Genomic DNA, 23,358 nt, shown 5'->3' with positions numbered 1-23,358 from the left:
CCCAGAGGCAAGCCCCGCACCCCGGGGGCCCCCCCAGGAGCCCACCCCTGGGGCACCGTAGGAGGAGGAGGAGGAGGAGGGGGAGTCCTCCTCCAGCCACGCCGGCCTGAAGATCATCCTGCAATCCAGGAGCTCCAGCCGGGCGTCTGCCCCCCGGGTGTCCCCCGACCGTGGGAGTGGACCATCAGGTATGTACCCCCCCGGTGCACACCCCCGGGGTTGAAGGACGGGGGTAATAGATATGACCAGGGCCCTCCACATGCCCAGATGACCATGGCCCCAAGGACAGCACTGGCATGTCCCTCAGAAGAGTGCATCAGCCCCTGCACCCCCCCAGCATGACAGTGCCATGCCCCATCCCCGGGGCTGGGGGGACCGGAACCTCTAGGGTCCCCCGGGGGGAGTGGGTGGGACACCCAGCAGTAGCATGTGATGGAGTGCGGGGAGTGCAAATGCGAGACTCAGGCTACATATGAGAAACAAGCAGAATAGCTCCCAGTGGCTAAGGATGATCCTGGGGCTACAACTGGCAGGTTACACCTCTGCCCTGAACAAAGAGGAGGGAGGAGCCGAGCTGCATTTGAAGCAGGGGCGGCAGTTAGAGGCTAGGGGAAGGGAGAGCTAGAAGGCAGCCAGCCTGAGGAGGGGGAAAGCTACACCCCAGAGGGGCACCCCTCGGGGTCTTCTCCCCAGGACGGGTTGGAAGGACCGTCTCTGACTGCTGTACTGTCGCTTCTGTGAGAAACTGGGCATCTGTTGCCTAATAAACCTCCTGTTGTACCTGCTGAGTGAGAGTCACTCCTGCCAGAGGATGGGGTGCAGTGCAGGGGGACCCCTGAACCCCATCATAGCAGCATCTCCCGGGGACAGGGATGGGGAACCTGCAGCAGAGAGGTGGGGAGACAAGGGCCACGGCTCGGGGCCCACACTAACGGCTGTCTCCACTCTTCTTCCCCCTCTCCTGTGTTCCGCAGCTGCACCATCGGAAGGACCGGAGAGCGCCGGCGAGGTGTCGGTGGTCCTGGACAGACCTCCGGGGCCATCACTCCAGGCCAGCCCCTCAGCGGAGGACCCACCAGCCCCACAGCGGGGAAGATGCGGACCCAGCACCACCAGCCGACGGCAACGGACCCCCAGCTGCTGGCCCTCCACCGTCGGCAGCTGGAGGTCGCCAATCAGTGGCTGTGGGTGGAGGAGCGCCGCCTCAAGCTGCAGGAGCAGGCACTGGCCTGGCGCCAGGAGGCATGGGGGGCCTACATGCGGACCTTCAACCGTATCGCGGACTACCTGGCCCCTCATGCCGCACTGGCTGCCGCTGCACCCGCCCTGCCTGCTCCACCTGCTGCTCCACCTGCTACTCCAGCCGCTGCGCCGTTCGCCGTTGCACCGCCACCCGCCACTGAGGGCCCTTCCGCCATGGGGGACCTGGGGCCAGCTGACACCCACTGGCCGTATCTCCCAGTCCGCCCGGCCCCCAGCCAGCCCCGGCCAGGGCTGAGGCCGAGGTGCGGATCCCGGCCGCCCACCCCCAGTGCTGGACATTAGGGGGTGTGGGGCCCAGGACATGGGCCCCCCCTCCCCCTTTGTATATATTCCCCCCAGTTTGATGTTAGTTTGTAAATAGTTTGTATATTTGACCCGTTACTAAGCTGATCCTTACCCCCACATGTAAATAATTCTCCCCTTCCTCGTCTTCCCCTTTCATCATCTTATCCCTATTTATAATACATATATATATATGTTACATTTTGCCTGTAAATAGTTAGTCTTGTTGATAATAATAATAAGAGTTCTACAGATATTTGAGTTGACGAACAACTGTCTGCTTTTATTTACAAGAAAAGTGGGGGGGTGTGCTCTTGGGTGCTCTGTGGTGTGGGCGTAGGGGCAGGGACTGTTGTGGAGGATGGGAGGGGCAGTGGGGGGCCTGCCAGCATTCACCCCGCGTCCTCATCGAACTGGGCCCGCAGGCCTCCCGGACCTGGGTCCCTTCGGGGTCCACCTGGCGACTGCGGGCAGCGTGTGGCTGCACATTGGCCCTGCTGGCCTCCACAGCCCAGTCCTGAAAGAAGGCCTCCCCCTTGCTCTCCACCAGGTTGTGGAGGGCGCTGCATGCACCCACAATCTGGGGGATGTTGGTGGGGCCCGCATCAAGGCGGGTGAGGAGACACCTCCAGCGCCCTTTGAGGCGGCCAAATGTGCACTCCACCACCTGGCGCGCATGGTTCAGGCGCTGGTTGAAGCGGTCCTGGCTGGCAGACAGATGGCCCATATACGGGTGCATGAGCCAGGGCTGGAGGGGGTATGCCGCATCTGTGATGACGCAGAGGGGCATGGTGGTGTCCCCCACAGGGATCTCCCACTGGGGGATGTAGGTCCCCGCCTCCAGCTGGCGGCACAGGCCTGAGTTCCGGAATACCCGGGCGCCGTGGGTGCTGCCAGGCCAGCCCCCATAAATGTCCAGGAAACGGCCCCAGCTGTCCACCAAGGCCTGGAGGACCACTGAGTGGTAGCCCTTCCTGTTTAAGTAGCGTCCTCCACTGTGTTCCGGGGCATGGATGGGGATGTGAGTCCCATCCAGAGCCCCGAAGCAATTGGGGAAGCCCAGTGTGGCAAAGACCACGATGGCAGCATCTGGGTCCCCAAGCCTCACGAGCCTGTGGAGGAGCAGGGCGTTGATGGCGCGGACGACCTGCAGGGGAAGCACATGGGAGAGCACCAATGAGGGGTGTGCAGGGTGTGTGTGGCCCTCCCCTGCCCGGGCCCCCCTCCCCTGCCAGGGCTGCCTCCCCCTCCCCCCGTGGGTCCTCGTACCTCCATGAGGACAGCCCCGATGGTGGCCTTGCCGACGCCAAACTGCTGGCCCACAGATCGGTAGCTGTCTGGAGTGGCCAGCTTCCAGACAGCGATGCCGACCCGTTTCTCGACGCTGAGGGCACGCCGCATGAAGGTGTCCTGGTGTCTCAGTGCGGGGGTGAGCCACTGGCATAGCTCTAGAAATGTCTGCCGGCTCATGCAAAAGTTCTGGAGCCAGCGGTCGTCGTCCCACTCTCCGAGCACCAGCTGCTCCCACCAGTCGGTGCTCGTGGGGTAGCTCCACAGCTGGCGGCGTGTGGGACGGGGTGCTGCAGGGTTGGGGGTTGCGTCCTCCTCCTCTGCGGGCAGCTCCTCCTCTGTGGCAAGGAAGTGCTCAGCTGCCTCCTGCATGGCATGGAGCAGGGCGAGCACTGCTCCTGCAGGGGCGGCTGTGTGGACCTCCGGCTGCTGCTGGGGGTCCATGACTGCATCGCCCGAGGTGTGCGTGCCTATGGCTCTGCAGACCGCGTGCTGTGCAGGCTGCGTGTGTCTGGGAGGGGCCCTTTAAGGGAGCAGCTAGCTGTTGCCCCGGAAGCGCTAGTCCACCGTGACCCTGTCTGCAGCTGTTCCTGGCACCCTTATTTCGATGTGTGCTACTTTGGTGTGTAGACGTTCCCTCGCAGCGCCTATTTCGATGTGGTGCTGCCCAATGTCGACGTTGCCAGCCCTGGAGGACGTGTAGACGTTATTCATCGAAATAGCCTATTTCGATGTAGCGTGCACGTGTAGACGTCGCCAAACTGTTATCAATAAAATCTATCCACTAGAATTTCAATATTCTCATTACATGGAGAGTAACAGCTGAAACATTTCTGAAAAATTTAGCCCATTTCGAAACACAGGAAGGAACAGCTGAATTGTGAAATTATTTTAAAGAAATTAGATAAACTGTAATAATTCAGAGATGGAAAAGGAAGATAATTATATCCTGTCAGTGCAGACTTATTCCCTATCATTGGCAAACAGCAGAAGAATTATTTCTTGTGTCTTGCTCACAACACTCGTGTTAATACATCCCAGAATCAGGTTTGCTCTTTTTGCAATGGCATCACACTGTTGAGCCATACTAAGCTTGTGGTCCACTATGACCCCTGGATTCCTTTCTGCAGTACTCCTTCCTAGAAAGTCACTTCTCATTTTGTATGTGTGAAACTGATTGTTTATCCCTACGTATATATTAACTGAGCCTTGCAGTACACCCAGTTGAGGTAGGCTGGAACTACAGCTGTGTAAATCAATAGTAAAGCTCAAGCACTGAGAAGTTACAAGATTTCCCCAAATTTACACAGTGAATCAAAGCCACAGTCAGAAATAGAACCCATCGTTCCAATCCCCAGTACTCTAATCTAACCAGTAGCCCACATTCCCTCACAGCTATCAGCAGGACCTGTTTAAGACCACTCTCTTCAACTGCTCTGCTTAGTTACTGAACTCTTGATAGACAGGCTATAAGGCTCCTCAGTCTCTGAAAACTGGAGTTTGAAGGAAGAAAATACATGAATCAGCAGGAAAGTTGCACATACTTAAGACCTTTTTGATTTCAGCAATCATTTCTGTCAGTTGCTATCTCTGGTTCTTGTTATTGTCATGATGAGCTTCTGTTTCGCATCTTTGAATTTACTTAGGCAGTATTGTTTAAATTATTATAATTTTGATCCTCAGAGCCATCTGTCTGTTTACTTGTTCAAGACAAAACAAGAGCACTATCTCCAAACGGCAAAAAGGGAGCCAGCCTGCTGAAGCCAGCCAGTTCCAGTTAATAGAAAATGTCAGCTTCACCTGTATGTAGCCCTTCAAAGGTGACAGAGCTCCCCAATGACCTAAGGAGCCAAGAACAACTCTTCTTCAATTACAAGATTGGTCTTAAAGTTATCCACATCTGGTGTAATAGATCTCTGTATCAGTGATACACTAGGAATGGAGTCAGTCTGTTGTTACTAACAGGAAGTGGATTTGGCTCAGGTCTATTTTTGTTTTTTATTTAATTAGGGTGACTATCCGTCTCATATTAGGAACACCAAAAAGGCATTGCAACTTATTTTTTTAAAGGGATTAATTGTCCCATAGTTAGGCTGGCCCCTGCTAACCTTTTCTGCTAGCAGCTGCACAGGCAGGCCCAGCTGCTGGTGGGAGTCACTTCCCCAAACCTCAGGGAAGTGGGGGAAGCATGGACAGCTGCCACATCCCTGCTGCATCCCCAGGGCTAGGGAGTGTGGCGGCTGCTGCTTCCCCAGGGCTCCCAGTAGCTGCCATATTTGGAACAGGGAGATAGGGTTGTCCTTATTTTAATACAGCAGCCTGATGCCATACTTTCAAATCCTACATAGTGCATTCTTCCTTTAATATCAGATACATAAGCTTGTGTGTGTAGGAATATGCTCTGTTGAAGGGGGACTTAAAATGTTTTATGGCAGGTTGGTTTCTTCCAATGCATGTCTTCAGAGTAGTTAATGTTGCTGCTGCACCCTACGAAAGAAGCTGAAAGCTGTGAAATTCTCCTTAAGTCATATTTCTCAGTGACATATATATATAGTTCATGTAGTTTAAGCAATTAAGTTTGTTGTCATGAATTCAGGATGACCACGTCATTCTCAAGATGCACAGCCGAGACATACAAAAAAGATTTTTTTTTAAATAAAATGCCAGTCTAAGCTCTGTTTTGATTTATAAACCAAACGTTCAGGAAAACTAGTGAATATTATGTCCAGTTAAGAAAGAATCAAAAGGAAACAAAACAGAGAAATAACCTTTAGATTGAAAAATTGAAAATCATTTGACAAAATCATAACTTTTTTCATTGCCTTTAAAATGTTTAATATGTTTAGTTACAGCCACGTATGCCTTCCTTATGTCTTTTAAATCAGGTGTATTATGCAGTTAGTTTTCCCACCATATGTCAGTCATTAGTGATCATGTAGACTTTGTCCAAAAGATAATCTTTATTTAGTTGACAGACAAAATGCCACTTTTCTTTTTTTCAGGATCACAGATTACTCTGTGAAGTTTCAAAATTCCTTTACTTTTTCAATGATATTTAATAAAACAGCAGGAATACCTATCACTTATGTCTCAGATGATTATGAAGTAATTTATGAAAATGTACTTTATCCCCATTTTACAGCTCTAAAAATTAACAGATAGAAGCTAAGTAACTTGACCAAAACACACGAAAAGCAAGTAGCAAAGTTAGAAACGATACCCAGATCTCCCATGCCCTAGTCTCATGCTCTAACCACAAGCAAACAGTATCTCTTCTATTACCACACACATGACTGGAGTTTTTCTGTTTCTTTATTGGTCAAGACTTTGAAACCTCACTAATGCATAATTTTATTTACTAGAATAGAGTACTATAGCTGGTTAGCAGTGTTTCCTGTAAACTGAATGCTTGAGTGGCTGCCCTGGAGAGATTCAAATGCTGCCCAGATTATTAGCAGAGTGACCACAATCACTCACAATGGGCAGCGTAAGCTTTTATTGGTGGTGCATATTCACACATGCCTAGGTGCACACACTATTTATTTCACCCTTGGATTGGAAAACATTAGTGGGAACACTGCTGGTAAGATATAAAATAAGTCAATTAAAATGTTCACTCCTAAAGCACACATTATTACAATTGCTAGAAGGGTTACTCACCAATCTGGAACCAAAAGTGTCTCAATTATCTATGGCATTAAATAGCACGAAACTGCCAGATGCAGTAATCCTTTTGTACAATACAAAGATAGAATTGTTTGGACCCTTAGGGTTGAAAAATCCAAGATCAAGATTAGTATTATGCACCATGGGAAAACATCAAGGCAATTCATTAGCCTGTCATAGGAGCTCTCACTCATACTCTGTACAAAATAGGCTGACTATGGCAAAGACTAGTTGTGAAAGTATAAGAAACTCCACAGCACGTGTTGCCAACTGCATGCACTCCTTTCCATTGCTTAAAAATTCAGGGATAGCAAACTAGTAATGTATCTCAAAGTTTTCAGTAGTAAATCAGGTAAGATTCCAATATTTTATTTGTCCAATTCCCAGGATGTTCCCAGAGCACTCAATAGCAAATAAAGCAGAATAAAAACCTTTGATAGTCCTTTTTTAGATTGTAAGTCAAAGGTTAAAATTTTTCATGTACATTTATGCACCTGAAATCCTAAGATACAAGAATCCAGTTTAGAACTTCTATCTTCTCTTGAATCTCTCTGTTCTCATTCATTATATTCGGTGACTACTGTTTGTTAAAGACTATCTTATTTTGTATTATATGAATTGTCTGCACCAACACTCTTATCTGTACATTCATTTTTTTCCCACTTCTTCATTTCATCCACCAACTCTTCTCATTGCTACAGCTTGGCTTTTGACTTTATATTGCTTTATATTCGATCACGTAATTTTTTTACATGGCCTGGCAACTCCTCTCAGTTACTGATGTGGTATCTTGCTTCAGGCAAGTCAGCCTCTCCAAAACTGTTTCCTGCCCTGATCCATAGATGGAGAAAAATACACTCTGTTGGAATTGGTGGAAGCACAGGGTTTGCATGCCTCTATACAAGTATTTAGCTCTACCAGTCCTTTGCTTGGGTTAGTTTTGATCCTCCTCCTAACAACCATCAGCTTACATTTCTCTCCTGCATTCTTGGTGTTGTTTCCAAACATCCTTTGTCGTTTCAATCTTTAGTCTTGCAAACAATTATTATATGCTAACATAAGAAAACATGTTTGCACGTCCGAACCCTGCAAAAGCTGCTTGAAATCAGTCACCAAGCTTTGATTCACCTCTTCATCTAATATTCTTGAATAATTTCTTGCCTTTTTAGTCAAACTGATATGATTTTAATTTTCTCCATGTTCATCCTGATTTTAATATTCAGTTCTTCAGCAATTATTTTGAAGAGGACTAAACGCTCCAAATTCTTCATTTTATATTAATCCTCTTTTAGTCTCAAATTTCCTGAAGGTAAATCTCAAGGTAGGAGGCAAGTCTTGGGAAAGAGCACTTTGCCTACCTATACAGAACAATTAAACCCTAGTATACACATACTTGACTTTAAACCAACTTCTTTGGGTTTTGCAGCTTTAAAATCTAAACCTTAATGTCAGCCAAATTTTGCTTTTTACAACTAAAATAAAAGATACTAGATTAAGTTCAATTTTAGAGATGTAGCAAATTTGGGATGTCATAACATAACATCAATCAGATAATTCTTTAAAGAGAGTGGGGATCCAAAGGTCAACAGTATTGTTTTGTTTAAAAAAAAACAACAGTTCATCATCATCATGCTGGACCACAATGACAGCTGTTACATTGGTGATAACTGTGACCCAGTGAAATGGCTTATTGGGCAAAATGCTACATCTTGTGTGCACATGTGGGGCTTGGGGTTTTTTAGCGTATGTGCAACATGCCTCAGGTGGCAGGTGATCAGGATTCATCACTAAATTTGATCCTCTGGTTGGCTCATTAGCTTCCCTTGTTTGGGCTGGGTACTGACAACGTTCCAGTACATAAAAAGAACATCGGAAAAGCTAAATGGTATTTTATGCTAATTAAAATGAACAATGATCATTACAAATGGAAAGTACTTGTGGGAAGAGCCAAACTACCATTTCTAATAAGAGCTCCTTCAGCACAAACAACGCTTGCAATTCTTTTAAAGAAAGTTTGAGGCCAACTTCTGTTGTGTATTTTGTAGAAGTAGTATATTCATTGAAGCCTGGTAATATTGACTTGATGCTTTATTTCAAGATCTGTATGGTGAAGGAATTATCTCTATCTTACCTGTAGACAGACACTTGTGTTAGGACAGGTCAAAAAATAAACAAACGGAGAAAAGACTGACTGAGATCAGGGAGATAAAGCTGAACCTAGGAAAATGGAAATGATGCTGTAGGAAAGTGCAGAGTGAAATTAAAGATTTGCCTCCTCTAACATCCCCGAACACAGAGCATCTGCCCACAGACTGTTAGATCAGTTTGTAGCCTTTAGGTCCATTTAGACCTGGGGTGGGCAATCTGCTTCCTGTAGCTCTCAATGGCTGAGAACGGCAAACCTGGTTCAGTGGAAGCTATGGGGTGCGGGACATGCCTACAGATATCAACATCAACAAATTGGCTTGCGATCCACCAGCAGATCACTCTGATGAGCTGTGTGTGGCCCGCAGTCCACAAGTTGCCCACCACTGATTTAGACCTTCACTGCTGCTTGCCACCCAAACAGCCACAGCAATGAAAAATTGGGCACTTTCATCTGTGGCGGACCAAAAGATTGCATACTTTATTGGACAGACTTAGCTACAGTAAAAGACTCTCATACAACTTCCAGCTTATTTCATTTTAAATCTAGGAGCATATATCTCAATACTAAAATTTCTGCTCTAGCATTCCATGAATACAGAATTCAAGGTCAACTTTTCCTCCCCAGTCATGATCCTTTACAGCTACGTTCACTGAAACAAAACTCTCCTCCAGAAGCAGAACACTGATGAGGACTTTTTTTTCACGAGTTGGGCACCACAACCATGTAACTTGCTCCCAGCAGAGAACTAACCTAAACTTGTTCAGTCTAGATTAGCAAGTGCTGTACTCTGCCTAATCAAGAAATGTCCCACGTAATTCAACAACAGAGGTTCTTAAAGAGCCCCGTGCAGTTAACCTTCAGAAGGGACCACTGAAATGACTTCCAAATGAGAAATCCTCAAAGTTGTTGATGGATATAGTGGATCCCACATGTAAAGAAAAGCACTCACCTACCAGCTTTAGTGTAGTATTCATACATTTTGAAATTAAGTACTTTAAGACTACACAACCCTGCTCTCCCATACACACTTAGCAATTTTCCACACCTCTCTTCATGAACACAAAGGTTGTTCCAGTTATTTTCTAACTAAATATAAAGGAACATTAGCTATTTTCCACAAGTAGGTTATTTTCAATTAAAATCAGTTTAATGGATTTCTTTAAGCTCTAGCATTTCAGCAGCAAATCAAAAGTGGTCAGAAGTTTTTCCATACAGTGAAAGAGAGAAATAAGTCTACATAACCCATATAGTTTGATGGTTTCCAAACACTGGTAAGCAATGATGGTTATAATGACGAAATAGCAAAAACTAAAGAGATTTTCTTTTGCACATCAATCAGTAAGATTACAAACTTACCAAACATTTTTATCCCAGAATCCTACTGGTGTTAGTCTTTAAAATAATTTTTACCACACCAGACATTCGGGAAATCAATGCTTTACACTTCATTATATTTACTTTCCGTAACTAAATGATTGGTAGTGAAAAAATACGGACACCTGTAGTCAGCGCAGTTACAACTTTTAAATGTTTTCATTCATGCCACCTAGAAATGCTCTACAAAACTGAATGGTTGTTTCCAAGTCTCCTTTCTTTGCTCACTGAGCAAAAGAGACATTGGAGGGGAAGTTTTCTCAGCTTAAATGTGTGTGAAAGAATAAGATTTTCATGATCCAAGAGCAACAATCTGTAGAAAGATGGAGTAGCCATGAGAATGGAGTCTCATCCAGAGGAAAAAGGGAGGGGGAGGGGAGAATTCTAAGGGTTTTCTCCGTCTTCAAGGATCTCTTCCCCTATTCCATAAGCTTTCATGAGGGCTATCAAATGCAACAGGACAATGAATGTAAGGCTATTTAAAGCAACAGCTGCTTCAACACATTCCTCAACAGATGATACTGGGAGAAGGAAATGACACACGAGGGAACATTTCCTCTTTTGTACTGTTGTTTTATTTTGTAGTAAGATCCAGGTATTATATAAAATGTAACAGGAAAACTGAACAAGTCTATAAAATAAAGTGAGTCCAGATGACAAACCACAAGAGCTCTGCTTTCGCAGTTTACATTGATGTCACTAGAACTCATGTACTGATAGCCTTGTATTTTACAGTCATCTAGTGTATGAACCTACGTAGAAAGCTGATATGTCTCAGAATTAAGTTATAATTAAGGTGATAGATGTAGAGAAAAATGGCTTTTCTAAGCCACAGCTGCCCTTAACACAACAGTGATGTCAACTATGTTGCAATGCAAGTTACATCAAGCACCTTCAGAGAGCCTCCAACAAAGGTATACATATCGGGCATTTTGAAGGAAGGTTTAGAAAATACTGCAGTGTACCAGTGATACCTCCAAAGTCCTCTGTATGCCTATGGAAGGTTTACGGTTTTTAATAAGCTACTGTAACCATGACACCATACTCAGAAGTGGGTTACAGGCAAAGTCAGACAGGCCAAGGACATCCCTTTAGATTTAGAATCACTGCACAAACTGCACAGCAGGAAGCTACAGCAATATGATTAATGACCCCTCTCTCATATTAAAAATCATCCCTAAAACACTCCTAATTTCTAGTCCTTGGAGAATGGCAGTGCCATGTCATCTCCTGGTAGCTGTGGTTATGACACTGGAACAGCTAAAGTCTTTCAAGCAACAGTCTGTTATCGTGCAAAACCGATGCACTGAACTGTTACTAACTGGACGTTGAAGTTCAAGAACTGACTCAGCCTAGCTCTTGTGAACGGTAGAGAGAACCAATCTGTTAAAATTAGCAAGTAATATTCCTTGGAAGCACACCCCCATAATCAGAGAACATATTGCTTTGACTTTGTGGAATGGGTTGAACAAACAGTTCAAAAATAGGGACATGAAATGAAGGTTAACAAAGTTGCCTAAGGCAAAAGAAGGAGTAATAGAGGGAGACAGTGAGAAAAGAATTTTAAAAAGAAAAAAGAAAAAAACACCCAACAACAAGCTCTTTCACATCTGATTTTTAAAAATGTTACCATACCAAACAGGCTGTAAATATCCTGTCTTTGGAATCATTTGCAATCAACATGAAGTTGATAGCAAATAGCATGTGAACAATTTCAACACGGAAAAGATACATATTTGCAAATACAATCAGTAACACAGCATATTAAACCCAAGTCTTAAGGGCAGAATGCCTAGAATTAATGAAATGTGGACAAGAAAGACCCTTCACTTTTCACCATGGTCTGTGGACTATTTGGTGGAAATAAAAACAACTATAATTTTTTAAAAACTTCTGAGGGCAAAGGAAAGGTTAAACAGAACAGGTCTCCAATTTGTTCTCCACAATAAAAACACCCACACCACACACATACACACATGCACACACCCTCAAACTGCACTGACTTTTCTTATTTTTTGACCAGAAAAGTAGATCCTGGGAGTAAGTGCAAAATGCAAAAATCAACTGACAGAAAATGCTGAACAAGCAGCATAATTAAAATACAAAATATTTATATTACTGAACTATTAACAGGTGATGTTCTCTGTTTCTGTAAAACTTTGGAACCACATAGCTGATTTCTTAAATCTAGTCCATGCCAGCTTCCAGATCTATCAATGATTTAATTAGCTTCATTCTTTGATGCTTCATCAAAGTTTTCTACGAGATCTGAAAGAGATGGAAATATTTAATAAAGTATTTTCCCAACAATGCTGTCTTCATATTTTTAAAAATATGTATCTTTACCTAAAATACCAAACAGTTTTTAATTATACTTAGTGATTACGTATTTCACCTAGATATTTCAAAGGACTTTGCAATAGGTGTATTACTTGCAAAAAGATGAAGAACTTGAAGCACAGGAAGATTAAGATCCAAATTTCTAAATCACCCACTAACTTCGGATCCTCAACATTACGATGCCTAGATATGATTTTCAGAGCCTTACATAGCTGTAAGGTGCCACAGGACACCTCATTGTTTTGGGGCTCTCAATTACTTCAGTTGGATGACAACAAGAAGTCTTATGGCACTGTATAGACGAACAGATATTTTGGAGCATAAGCTTTCATGGGCGAAGACCCGCTTCATCAGATGCACGACTGGGGGGTGGTTTCAGAGGGGTATTTAAAGAGTGGGGTCCCAGTAAGAGGGAGAGCCAGAGCTGACAAGGTCTATTCAGCAAGGTGAAAATGGCTCAGTATCAACAGTACTTATCAAAAGAGGAAAAAACAAGTCAGCTCAGACAGGTGGATGTGAGCCTTCGTCAGAGTCTAATGGGGAGCTATTAGCGGAGTCTAATGGGGAGCTCAGTTGGATGGTGAGCATTTGGCACCTTTTAAAATTAGGATCTAAGCGTTAGGTCAGGTAGAACCATTAGCAATCTGCCAGACCTTCACAGTCATACAGCATGTTGATACAAATTAATAATTTCCAACAATTTACTCAAAAGAACAAGGCTAAGAACAGCAGCACATGCCAGCGTGTTCCCAATTTAAGATTCTATTTCTTTTTCTTTACGAGAATGTTCTGAACTAGAAGTAGATCAGGGTGGGCAATAAGTTCTGACAGGGAGCTGGGGGAGACTTAAAGATTCTGATAAGAGGTAAAGGGCCACACTTCTTTATGGAGGAGGTGCAGGGTCTGAGATGGAGTTTGGGTGCAGAAGGGACCTTGGGTTAGGGGAGTGAGATGCAGAAGAGAGTGTACAGTCTGACAGGAAGTATGGGTGAAGGAGAGGGCTGTGAATCCTCTGCTGCGCCCATACCCACTCCTGGACCTACACCCCAATGACAGTGACTGGAGTGCAGGGCCCAGGAGGAGGTATGGGTGCAGCAGAGATTCTGGCCTGGGGGAGAGGTATAGGAGCAGGTACTCTGGGACGGAGTTCAGATATGATGTTAGAGGCAGGTTCTGGCCTGGACATACTTATCTAAGCAACTCCTGGCCAGCAGCACTCTCAGGCAGGCTTCCCTGGCTGGTCCATGTGACTCTCTGCACTGGGAAAGGGGAAGGCTTTGTGCACTGCCCCTACCTCCAGGAAAAACTCTCAGCTCCTACCGGCCAAACTAAACAGGATCTGTGAAACTGGGAAGCACTGTCCCCATCCCCAGCAAAATTTCTCAGCTCTCATTGGCTGATTTCCAACTCCCATTTTGCAGAGATGGGAGAAGAGGGAGTGAACAAGTGAAGCCCTCTACTTGCAGCACAAAGAGTGACAAGGAGCAGCAGAGGTGGGCTGGATTAAAAGGCTCGGTGGATCAGATCTGGCACCCAGGCCGTAGCTTGTCTGCCCCTACAGTAGATAAGTTTAATATCTCTTATTACAGAAATGAGCACGTATTTAAACAATCTAGTCCAAAAAGTAAATCCAAGTATTACTACGTAAATTAATTTCAAACTTTATATGGATGAAGCCACTGTACAAATACTTAATCCTCCAGTAGCATTTACCCCTTTTATACAGATGGTTAAAAAAAAAAAAAGATAGGTTCAGTGACTTGCCTAAGGCCACACAGTAAGTTAGTCTTAAAGTGACAACTCAGGCATTCCTTAACTTAGTTTCACCATCAGTCTATTTTACCAAAGTGTCTCTCGAAATACAAGAGAAATACAGCTACACAAATCTAAATCAATTGTAAATATATAAAAAAAATGGTAACAAATACTATAAAATTGAATACAACAAGCTAGTAAACCTACCAGGGACATCATCATCATCTTCATCAATGTCTTCAGATTTTGTTGCTTTGCTATCCAACACTATAAAAAAGTTTTGTATTAAGTATACATTTTAACACAACAGCTAGTCCCATTTATACATCATTTGTCTCTGTCATAACAAAAGCCATAATAGCCAAGAAAAAGGCAACTTCTGATTTCTCTTGGGAGATGACTACTACAGGGTGAGAACATTCTGAAAACTACAACATTCCCAGTCAGGGTTCCTTAACAAATCTATCAGTACCCTGTAAGTGCTACTTAAATAAAATTATGACCTTAAAATTACTGGCACCCTCAACATATACGATATGTCAAATCTAATCAAATGTGAAAACAACTGTGGGACTTCTTACCAGTTTTCCTTTATGTTACTCACAAATTTTGTAACATCTTAAGAAGTGTAGTCAGTGTGGACTGGTCACAAGGATTTTTCTGTATCAGAATGAGCTTGTGTCTCCATTTGAAATTTAGACAAACAAAAATTTTATTTTCCTATATGACTACTACAACAGAAGGTGTATTATCCAGCACCCTGGATTTTGGAGCAGCGCCACTGGCGCTGCTGCCCCCAGCCAGCCACATGGTCATCAGCCCTGGCCAGGCAGTTAGCCTCCAACCCGACTGCTGCTTGTGGACAACTGGCTCCTTAGCCCCAGCTGACCCTGCTACCACAGGCTGGAGAGCTGGACTTACAGCCCTGGCCAGGCAGCTAGCGCTGGCTGGAGAGTTCGTCTTGCTGCCATTGGACCACGGCTGGACAGCCAGCCCTGTTTCCACTGGGTGCCAGCTGAACAACTAGCCCTGTGTCTGCAAGTTACAGCCAGACAACCAGCTGCCTGCTCCTGTGGTAACTGGTCCTGCTGTGCCTGAGGGAGGGGCTCCACTCCTGCAGGGTTCCCCCAGCTGACTCTCCCACCACTGTAGGACACTCTGCCCCAGATGGGATCCCGGACCACGGCTCTGCTATCCACAGTGGTGCGCTCTCCTATGCCAGCCAGGCTTCCCCTAGTGGGGCTCCCTGACCTGCATCCCTACACGGGAGCTCCCCAGTCCCAACAGGGCTCCTCCAAAGCCCAATGGCTGGAGCTCTCTCCACCAAGCACTTTCCAGTTCAGCAATATCTGTGGTCTTGCTAGATTAGGCATGTTGCTGGACAACAGAGTGCGGGATGAGAGCATTTCAGCCTCTACTATAACACTGTTAAGTGAGTAACAATCTTAAATAAAGAGAAGAACTATTTATATCATGGTGATATTTATGAGACTAGAAAGTGGTTTTAGAACTTATCAAAATTCAACATCTACCAGTTAGCTAGACAAAAAATACATGGCACCTTAATGATCACAGTGTTATAGCACTGTGAGATTTAAGGATTTACTATTATGAAGTACTAAAACATTAAGTCTAATGCAGTAATATTCAAGTGCTAGTTAAGATGTTAAGAAATGTAGTGTAATTGAGATAGACGAAAACTAGACTGCATGAGAAAGTCATACCTCAGAGGAGCACATGAAGTTTACTGTGACAGTAGTATGTTTATTTGGATTAGTCAGACAAATATTAGAGCAAATATAGTTTGTTAGGAGGCCCAAAGTCACACAGGCACTTTTGAAAACTTCTCCCCAAACCTTTCCTAAATGGTGATACAATTTCTTTAAAACTTTCAATATAACATTTTAAACTGGGAGACCCACCTTGTCTTGGGAACTGTTCAGCTAACTTCCTGAGACTTGTTAAACTGTCAGCACCAAGTTGGCTTAAGATTCCTGGGAGCATTTCTGTGATTGGTTTAGCCTCTGCATGACCAGTAATTGCAAAAGTGTTAGCGGAAAGGGAAGCTTGGACCTTGGGGTTGTTGAAATGAATAACTGTTCCATCATCTTTTATCATATTCACCTATTTAAACACAGAACAATTAGTATATTTCACGCATTTCACCAATGTACTCTAATAAGTGTCTGTGCAAATGCTGCAAAACATTGCTTCTATTAACAATTTTAAATATTCAAGCCTACACTTAGAGAATTTAGAAGTCTCCACAATTCTTTTACAGGAATTAAAAAAATGAAGATAATTAGTCAAACAAAAGAGAAATGGAATACAGGTTGATAGCAGAAAGACATACAAACTGAATAGAAATGCAAAAGTTGAGAGCTGAAACAAGTACGGTTTATGAAACAAGTATTCAAATCGCCATGTGAGCAACAAATGGATTACAATGTTCTATTCTTATCACACAGTTAAATTAATCTAGGTTTTGTTGTGTTTTCTTTTAAACTAGATGGAGAAGGAAAGAGAAGGCGGGTTTTTTTGTTTTGGTTTTTGTTGTGTTTTAAATGAAATTCAGAAAGAATGAGTGCAAAATACGTGTGTTTTGGAAATGTCTATTTTTAAAACGGAAAGAAAAAAAGTCCTGGTAAACAAAGTCATCAATATCAGCATATTTATAAAATTGTGGGGTTTCTTGTTTTATTACAACTATTCCATTTGTTTTTAACTGAAAAGCTGCGGGGAAAAGGCAGAGACTAAGACTAAAAACAAATACTAAATATTTTGAGTTCCTATGGAATGTTCTCACACAACACAGATTAATTTAAAATCATTGACAATTAGACTCAACAGCTGTGTCTACACTAGCTCCCTATTTCAAAAGGAGGTTGGTAAGCAGGGTGTTGGGAGTTTATTAATGAAGTGCTGCGGTGCATATGCAGCACTCTATTAAGCAAATTCCCCCACTCCCCGCCCCAGGGCAACTTCAAAGTTGCCAAAGCAGTTCAAAGTACCACCAGGTTAGCTGCGAGCCAGCACTTCGAACCTGCCATGGGGGAGGAATTTGCTTAATGAAGTGCTGAATATGCACCGCAGCACTTCATTAATAAACTCCCAACACCCTACTTACCACCCTCCCTTTGAAGTATGGAACTAGTGAAGACACAGTCAACTTGTTTTTAGTCAAAAGTCTTATAAAGCTGCATGATGTCTCTCAGGCCTGGAACTTGTTTCAGCTCTCAGTGTACATGGTGATCACTCTCTTACTTAAAAGCCCCCTTAAAGAACACACAACTTGTGTGCAGTTAACCATTCTTTAGCAACCTCACTGATAAGCGCTCTTAAAAACTGAGACCTGAAGTCTGCAAGCTGTCCTGAACAGACAGTGGTCTCAAAAGTAAATTTAGGTCTGGCCAAGAGGAGTCATTAAAATGGAAGCAAACAGTGTCCAGATAACATCCCTTCAGTTTCCCAGAGAAGTGCGTATGTGAAGAGCTTTGTCTGTGTATTGAGAGTTCGTGTTCCCAGTAAGGGGAAACGAGGACTGTTTATCTTCATATTTTGTACAACACAGGCCAAACTAATAATGCTCAAAGTAACAGCCAAATAAAATTAGGATATAGGTTGAACCTCTCTAAATTGGCACCCTTGAGACCTGATCAGTGCCAAATGAGAGAATTTGCCAAATCATGGGAGGTTAGTATTGTCTAGCAACATTACCAATACCTCCACAGCTTACTGGGCCATCAGAAGACATTTAAGGGTAAATTAGCGATAAACAAACAGCACAGAACACTGAGATCCATGACTGGTGGCTGTAAACAAAGGCTAAGGAACCACAAGTGCCAGATTAGAGAGGTTCAACTATAATTTACAGCATTCCTATGGAAGGCGCAACGACCTATTGAAAGAACAGGCTTCCATGGACACCATGAAAAATTTAAAATTAAGCAAAATGTATTACTATCCTTAAGGGAAATCCTGGAAAACATTTAATTTATGGTCACTCCCCTCTAAATATTATCTCAGCATTCTCTTCATTTGCACACAATGGCACGTGGGAAGGTCAACTTTCTCTAGAAGGTCAATGTTAAAATAACTCAGACGATTCTGCAAAAATTATGTTTTAAAAATATTCTAAAAATATCCAAGAAGTTCTATCACCATCTAGCTGGGCTAGATCCTGCTAACTGTGATCATAACTTATAGGCCGAGAGCAAATATTCGGTGTCCTGGGTCCATGTCATTGTTAATCAATTCTTTCTGTTTCCATGTAACAGAATAGTAGTCAAGTCTGACAATCTAGAAAGAAATCCACGTTACATTTCTCCTTTACGATTTGTACAGCATCAGGCAAGCTGATTTTACTCACCAAGTAATTTTAAGAGTCACAAACATTTAACTGTAATTAAATAGACAGATTTTACTAAGAAAAAAAATCAAGTGAATAGATTTTGTTTTTTTGGTCAAAGGCATACACATCACAGGTGACCAGCCAATTTCTGATATTAACAGCTTAAAGTAATTGGATGAAAATTCTGCTATCATTTCCACTCATTATGTACATCTGGAATAACTTCACTGAAGTCAGGAATTACACCATTTGAGATGAGAATCAGACCCAACTTTTCTTACCACTTCAGCAACTAACCAACTATCAATGTTTCTTTAAAATGAGTAGTTTAGACAGGGCAAATAATGCATTATACCACTATACCTCTTCAATGCCAGCAATATTATTTACTGCCAACTTTTTGAGTGAACTCTGAAGTTTTTTGTCATCAGCTGTTGCTGTCCTGTGCACCACCTTCTTCTTTCTGCGAGCTGTACCCTGAAAAAGTCAGACAATGCAAGAAACATTAGTCATCAACTCTGAAGATCTGACACTGCAAGCACATGTACCATAATATCAACTAACTAATTTCACCAAAAAGAAGTTGCTGAGTACTGCACTTACATTGTCAAAACTGTTCTGATAATTATCAAGCCTGGGCTGACAACCTGGCTCTGTTTTCTGAAGTTCACAGCAAACGATACAGACCTGAACAATTCTCTCCTCCAAAATATACACTACTCCATACTTTTAAAAATCAGACTATGCCATGATGTTCCAGGTCTCGTTCTCTCTGGAGTATGGAGAAGTCCCATGGCCCAAAGTTCTTTTCAGTTTACACACACACACGCTTCTTTTTTTAAATTTAAATTTAATTTTGCCTGGCAAATTTTAATTTTACCTGGCAACGTTGTTTTCTGGAGGTTTTTTTTTTAAAGCATAAAGTCATTAGATATATTGAACCGTTTGGTATACATTTAAGAAATGCACAGTTGCTTCTGTACAACTTGAAGTGTTTACTGAAAGTTCTTAAGAGGAAAAATCTACATTTCCCTTCTTTTTCCCCCCCCACAAGAAGTTCTCTTCCTTATTTTATAATAGTTAAGAAAGGCACAAAGTCATTTTGCCAGAAACACAAATCATCAAGTAACTTAAAGCAAATCTTACAAATATGGCAAAAATGTATGTATATTTCATGAAGGTTATATGCAACAAGCGTCTACAAATACCCTTCTACAGATAGGAGTAAAGCTGATACATTTAAAAGATGAAGTCACCAAATATCCATGTTTTGGCAACCAATTGTTTTGGACTTAAAAGATACTTTCAAAGGTCCATTGTGCTATGATTCTGATAGTACCAGACATACTATTTCAGACCTCTAAAATATACAAAGAAAATAAAACATAGCAGGTGTCGCTATGATTTTGATGCTGTTTTCCTCTTACCTTTCCTCCTATTCGGACTTGAGCTTGAAGCTTGGCTAATTTTTCTTGATTCATGTTGCTAAGTCTGAAGAATAAGTATATCAATCCTATTAGCAAGATGTTAAATGTTATGTTTACTATGCAAGTCAGCTCAATCTTTATATGACTGCCTTTATTATTTTAAAATGTACATTAAGTTCATAGTAATGCTCTTTAAAATAATATCATAAGCAAAAATAAATTTTGCTAAGAACTAAAGACAATATTGCATGTAAGCTGTATCATCTAAATTGTGGTGGGGAACCTTTTCTGGATTGGGGGCCAGTGACCCACAGACAAATTAGCTGGGGGCCACACAAGCGAGAAGCAAAAAAATAAACTCACTGATGTGGTTCCTGACTATACGGGGACCAGCAGTATGGGGTTTGGGCAGCAGGGAGGGATAAGAACAAGCTGGGAATTTGGGGGTCTGGGTGGGAGGGAGGGTGCAGCAGGCTGGGGGTGGGTGATCTAGGTCAGAATGAGGCACAGGAACGGGCTGAGGGTGGGAGCTCTGGGTGAGATGGGGGAGCAGCAGCAGGCTGGAGATGTGGGTGTACGTGGGCAGAAGGATGTAGGAGCATTTAGGGTGTGGGGTCTGCAAGAGAGGGGTCAGGGTGAAGAGGAGCAGGGTGCAGAAGGGCTGGGAATGAGAGGGCACAGGAGTAGTTGAGGAGCATGGGGTCTAGGTGATAGAGGTGCAACTTAGCTGCTCACCCCCAAATGCACCTGGCTCTGCTCCCTCTCCCTCCCAGGCACTGCCCTCCACTGCTATGACTGGCCCAAAGTAGGAGAATGCCCCAGGCAGGCTACAGAAGACACTGCTGCACGCCTCCTCTCCCTGCACTGGGAGAGAACAGCCAGTGACAGTGGAGCCCGGAGCTGCTTCCTGCCCTCAGTCCCCAGCAGAGCCTGTGCTATGGATCCAGACCATGGCTTGCCTGATCTAGCCTGCAAGGCTTGGGGCTCCAAACCTTCAACATGCTGTGGGATGGAGTCCATGGAGTGGAGCCCTAAGTCCGGATCCGAACTGTGAGCCAGGGTTCCCCATCCCAACCTAAATGATATACCACACACAAGCAAGCATGTATTAGCAGAAGGAATGGCATTCTAATACAACCTGAGAGACCTCTCGAAAGTGAAAGTCAGAGTGACCACATGACCCTAATTTTAATCTTTGTTTACTATCTCATCAATCTCAGCACCTGATCCTAGCCAAAAAGTCTAAAAGTGAAGAGTTTGACAGCTGAACAAGCAATTCAAATTCACTTTCCAAAATAGGATGCATTTCACAACAGTCACTTCTAAAACTACTGCACTTAAAGAGGCAAGGTGACATTGGAAAAGGAAGCATTCCATAAGCTACTTTAAAATGTAAGCTTTCATTGCCATTCCCATGATTAATATGAAACAGTTTTATAACATCTCACTGCATTACTGAATGAATGTTAGGTATTTAAACTATGTAAATAGCACTATCTCACAATATCCACCACAGAATAAAGAGTAACAATATTTAACTCATCCACGATCAAGTTAAAAAGTGTGTCCACTGAGTAAGATGGGAGGATTATTATTTTTTTAATACCAAAACCCCCATAACCAGGTGAAACCACAGCCGTTTACAGTAATTTAAGAGTCATTTAGCTGGCTTGAACCAGGAAATTATTAATGTTTCCCTGCTCAGTACTTTCATACTTGACCAAAAAAAAGGGGGGCTAGCCTCAGGTGGTGGTTCTCTTATGAAAAAAAGGGATCCCACAGCCTCCAAATATAACAAGAGAGAGTTCCAATAATGGATGTGTCCTGAGAGAGAGGCTCTCCACAAAATCCAGCCCGATAAAAGGAGGTGGGAGAAATATGTCCATTTTCTACAGAAGGAAATTACACATCATTTCAGCAGGAGTGGGGCACAGGAGAGATTCCCCACAGTATTAACTGTCCCAGACACATGGAGAGAAGGGGCATATGCCCCTGAGAAGGAGGAGAAGACAAAGTGCAGCCCCGTGGACATAAGGAGTGATTATAACTCAAAAGGAGCAGACCCCCTACCTACACTATGCAGCCCTGGGGAGGTGGGAAGTGATTACAGCTACAGGGCGGCAGCTGCCCCTCCCCGCACAATACCCAACCTGAAGGAAGTGATTATAGCCCCAGGGGTGCACTACCCCCTCCCCACACAGCATCCAGCCCTGGAGAGATAGGACGCAATTGCCGGTCTAGAGCAGGAGCAGCCCCTCCCCACAATCCGGCAGTGGGTCCACATCCAGCCCTGGCACCATGGGGTTTGCGGCCGAGGAGGAGACCCCCCACCCGCTTCCAGCTCCAAAGAGGGGAAAGGTCCGTGCCCGGGGAGCGCCCCTCATGGCCAGCCCCGAGGAGAGGGGAAAGACTCCAGCAACCAAGCCGAGCTCCCTCCAGGCAGCGGGCAGGCCCCTGTCCCTCACGGCACGGGCCGCCCCTTCCGCCGGCCCCGGCGCGCCGCGCGCAGAGAGAAGGGTGTGCGTGAGCCCAGTGAGGAACGGGGGACAGAGGAACGCGGGGCAGGAGAGGGCGACAGAAAGTTCTCACCTGAGTCCGACAAACCCACTGCGGCCAACACGCGGTAAGAACAAGATGGCGGCCGCCCCAAGCAGGGAAAGAGAGGGGCACAGAGAAAGGAGGCGGCGGACCACGGGACCTCGGGCCCCGCCCACTCACCTCTGATTGGAAGGGACACCGAGGTTATTTGCATAACATGGAAAGTTGAAGGTAATTCCCGCCTCTTTTCTTTGGGTTTGGCGCACCCAAGCCGCATAGAAAAACTACAAGTCCCAGCATGCAAGGCATGTAGGACGTCAACCGGGTTGTGGAGGTGCATTCTGGGTGTTGTAGTCTCGCTAGGAGGCGATGGGTGGAATTTGTTGGTGGGGTATCTTTGTCCTGTCCATTCCATTATTGACTGCTCTCTCATAAGGCGGCGGAAGGAGCATTTCTGCGGCACAGTAGTTGCTTCTCTTAGGGCTTAGACTCGGGCATTTTTGGTTTTTTCGCTTCCCCCCCCAAAGAAAAATAAAAAATAAAAGCCTCGGGCGTGCTTGCAAGATGGGACCGCGCCCAGGATGCTCGCGGGGAACGTGAAAAGGCGGGATCGCAAACCGATGTGGTCTGTCCCAAGAAGAGTCCAGTCGATAATTGCCCCAAATAAGCATGCTGGAATAGCTAGTTTCAAGGTTTCAGAGGCTGGCTGGTCAGGAGGTGAACTGTCAGTCCAGTAAGGCAGAAGTAAAAACCTGGGGGTTTAAATGCCAGAGATCTTGGAATTCCAGAAATTACACTTTGTATATACGTAAATCAGGATCAGCTTTTATTTTCAGTGTTTGCAAACAGCTCGGTGTGGCTATATCGAACCCTGAAGCAGGTTTCACCTTAGCATAGGGATGTACACTGCACACGCCATCCCT

The 23,358-nt window shown here is 44.3% G+C and overlaps 1 protein-coding gene across 3 annotated transcripts; it reads right to left on the bottom strand.

Annotated features, from left to right (window-relative positions):
* Window positions 1-8,310: 8,310 nt before the first annotated feature.
* BTF3L4 (basic transcription factor 3 like 4) lies at window positions 8,311-22,577 on the bottom strand. Of its 3 annotated transcripts, none has more exons than XM_075002353.1 (6): window positions 22,487-22,577; window positions 19,898-19,961; window positions 18,834-18,947; window positions 16,042-16,243; window positions 14,327-14,386; window positions 8,311-12,292 (listed from the first exon to the last, which is right to left on the bottom strand). In XM_075002353.1, exons 2-6 carry the CDS (start codon window positions 19,949-19,951, stop codon window positions 12,246-12,248), a joined length of 477 nt encoding a protein of 158 aa, XP_074858454.1. In that variant the 5' UTR covers window positions 19,952-19,961; window positions 22,487-22,577; the 3' UTR covers window positions 8,311-12,245. The 3 variants fall into 3 exon arrangements, with proteins under 3 accessions (XP_074858454.1, XP_074858455.1, XP_074858456.1); XM_075002354.1 differs by having other exon boundaries at window positions 19,898-19,983; window positions 22,487-22,536; XM_075002355.1 differs by lacking the exon at window positions 22,487-22,577 and adding an exon at window positions 20,857-20,921.
* Window positions 22,578-23,358: the final 781 nt, after the last annotated feature.

The sequence above is a fragment of the Carettochelys insculpta genome, chromosome 9, assembly GCF_033958435.1.
Source record: "Carettochelys insculpta isolate YL-2023 chromosome 9, ASM3395843v1, whole genome shotgun sequence".
Classification (NCBI taxonomy): domain Eukaryota; kingdom Metazoa; phylum Chordata; order Testudines; family Carettochelyidae; genus Carettochelys; species Carettochelys insculpta.
This window is presented reverse-complemented; position numbering and strand designations above follow the sequence as displayed.

Coding starts and splice junctions, on each gene's coding strand:
- BTF3L4 (XM_075002353.1), bottom strand. CDS start 19,951: ATGAATCAAGAAAAATTAGCCAAGCTTCAAGCTCAAGTCCGAATAGGA. Junction 16,244..18,833: donor ATATTGCTGGCATTGAAGAG/GTATAGTGGTAT, acceptor GTGTTTAAATAG/GTGAATATGATAAAAGATGA. Junction 12,293..14,326: donor AGATGATGATGATGTCCCTG/GTAGGTTTACTA, acceptor CATCTCTTTCAG/ATCTCGTAGAAAACTTTGAT.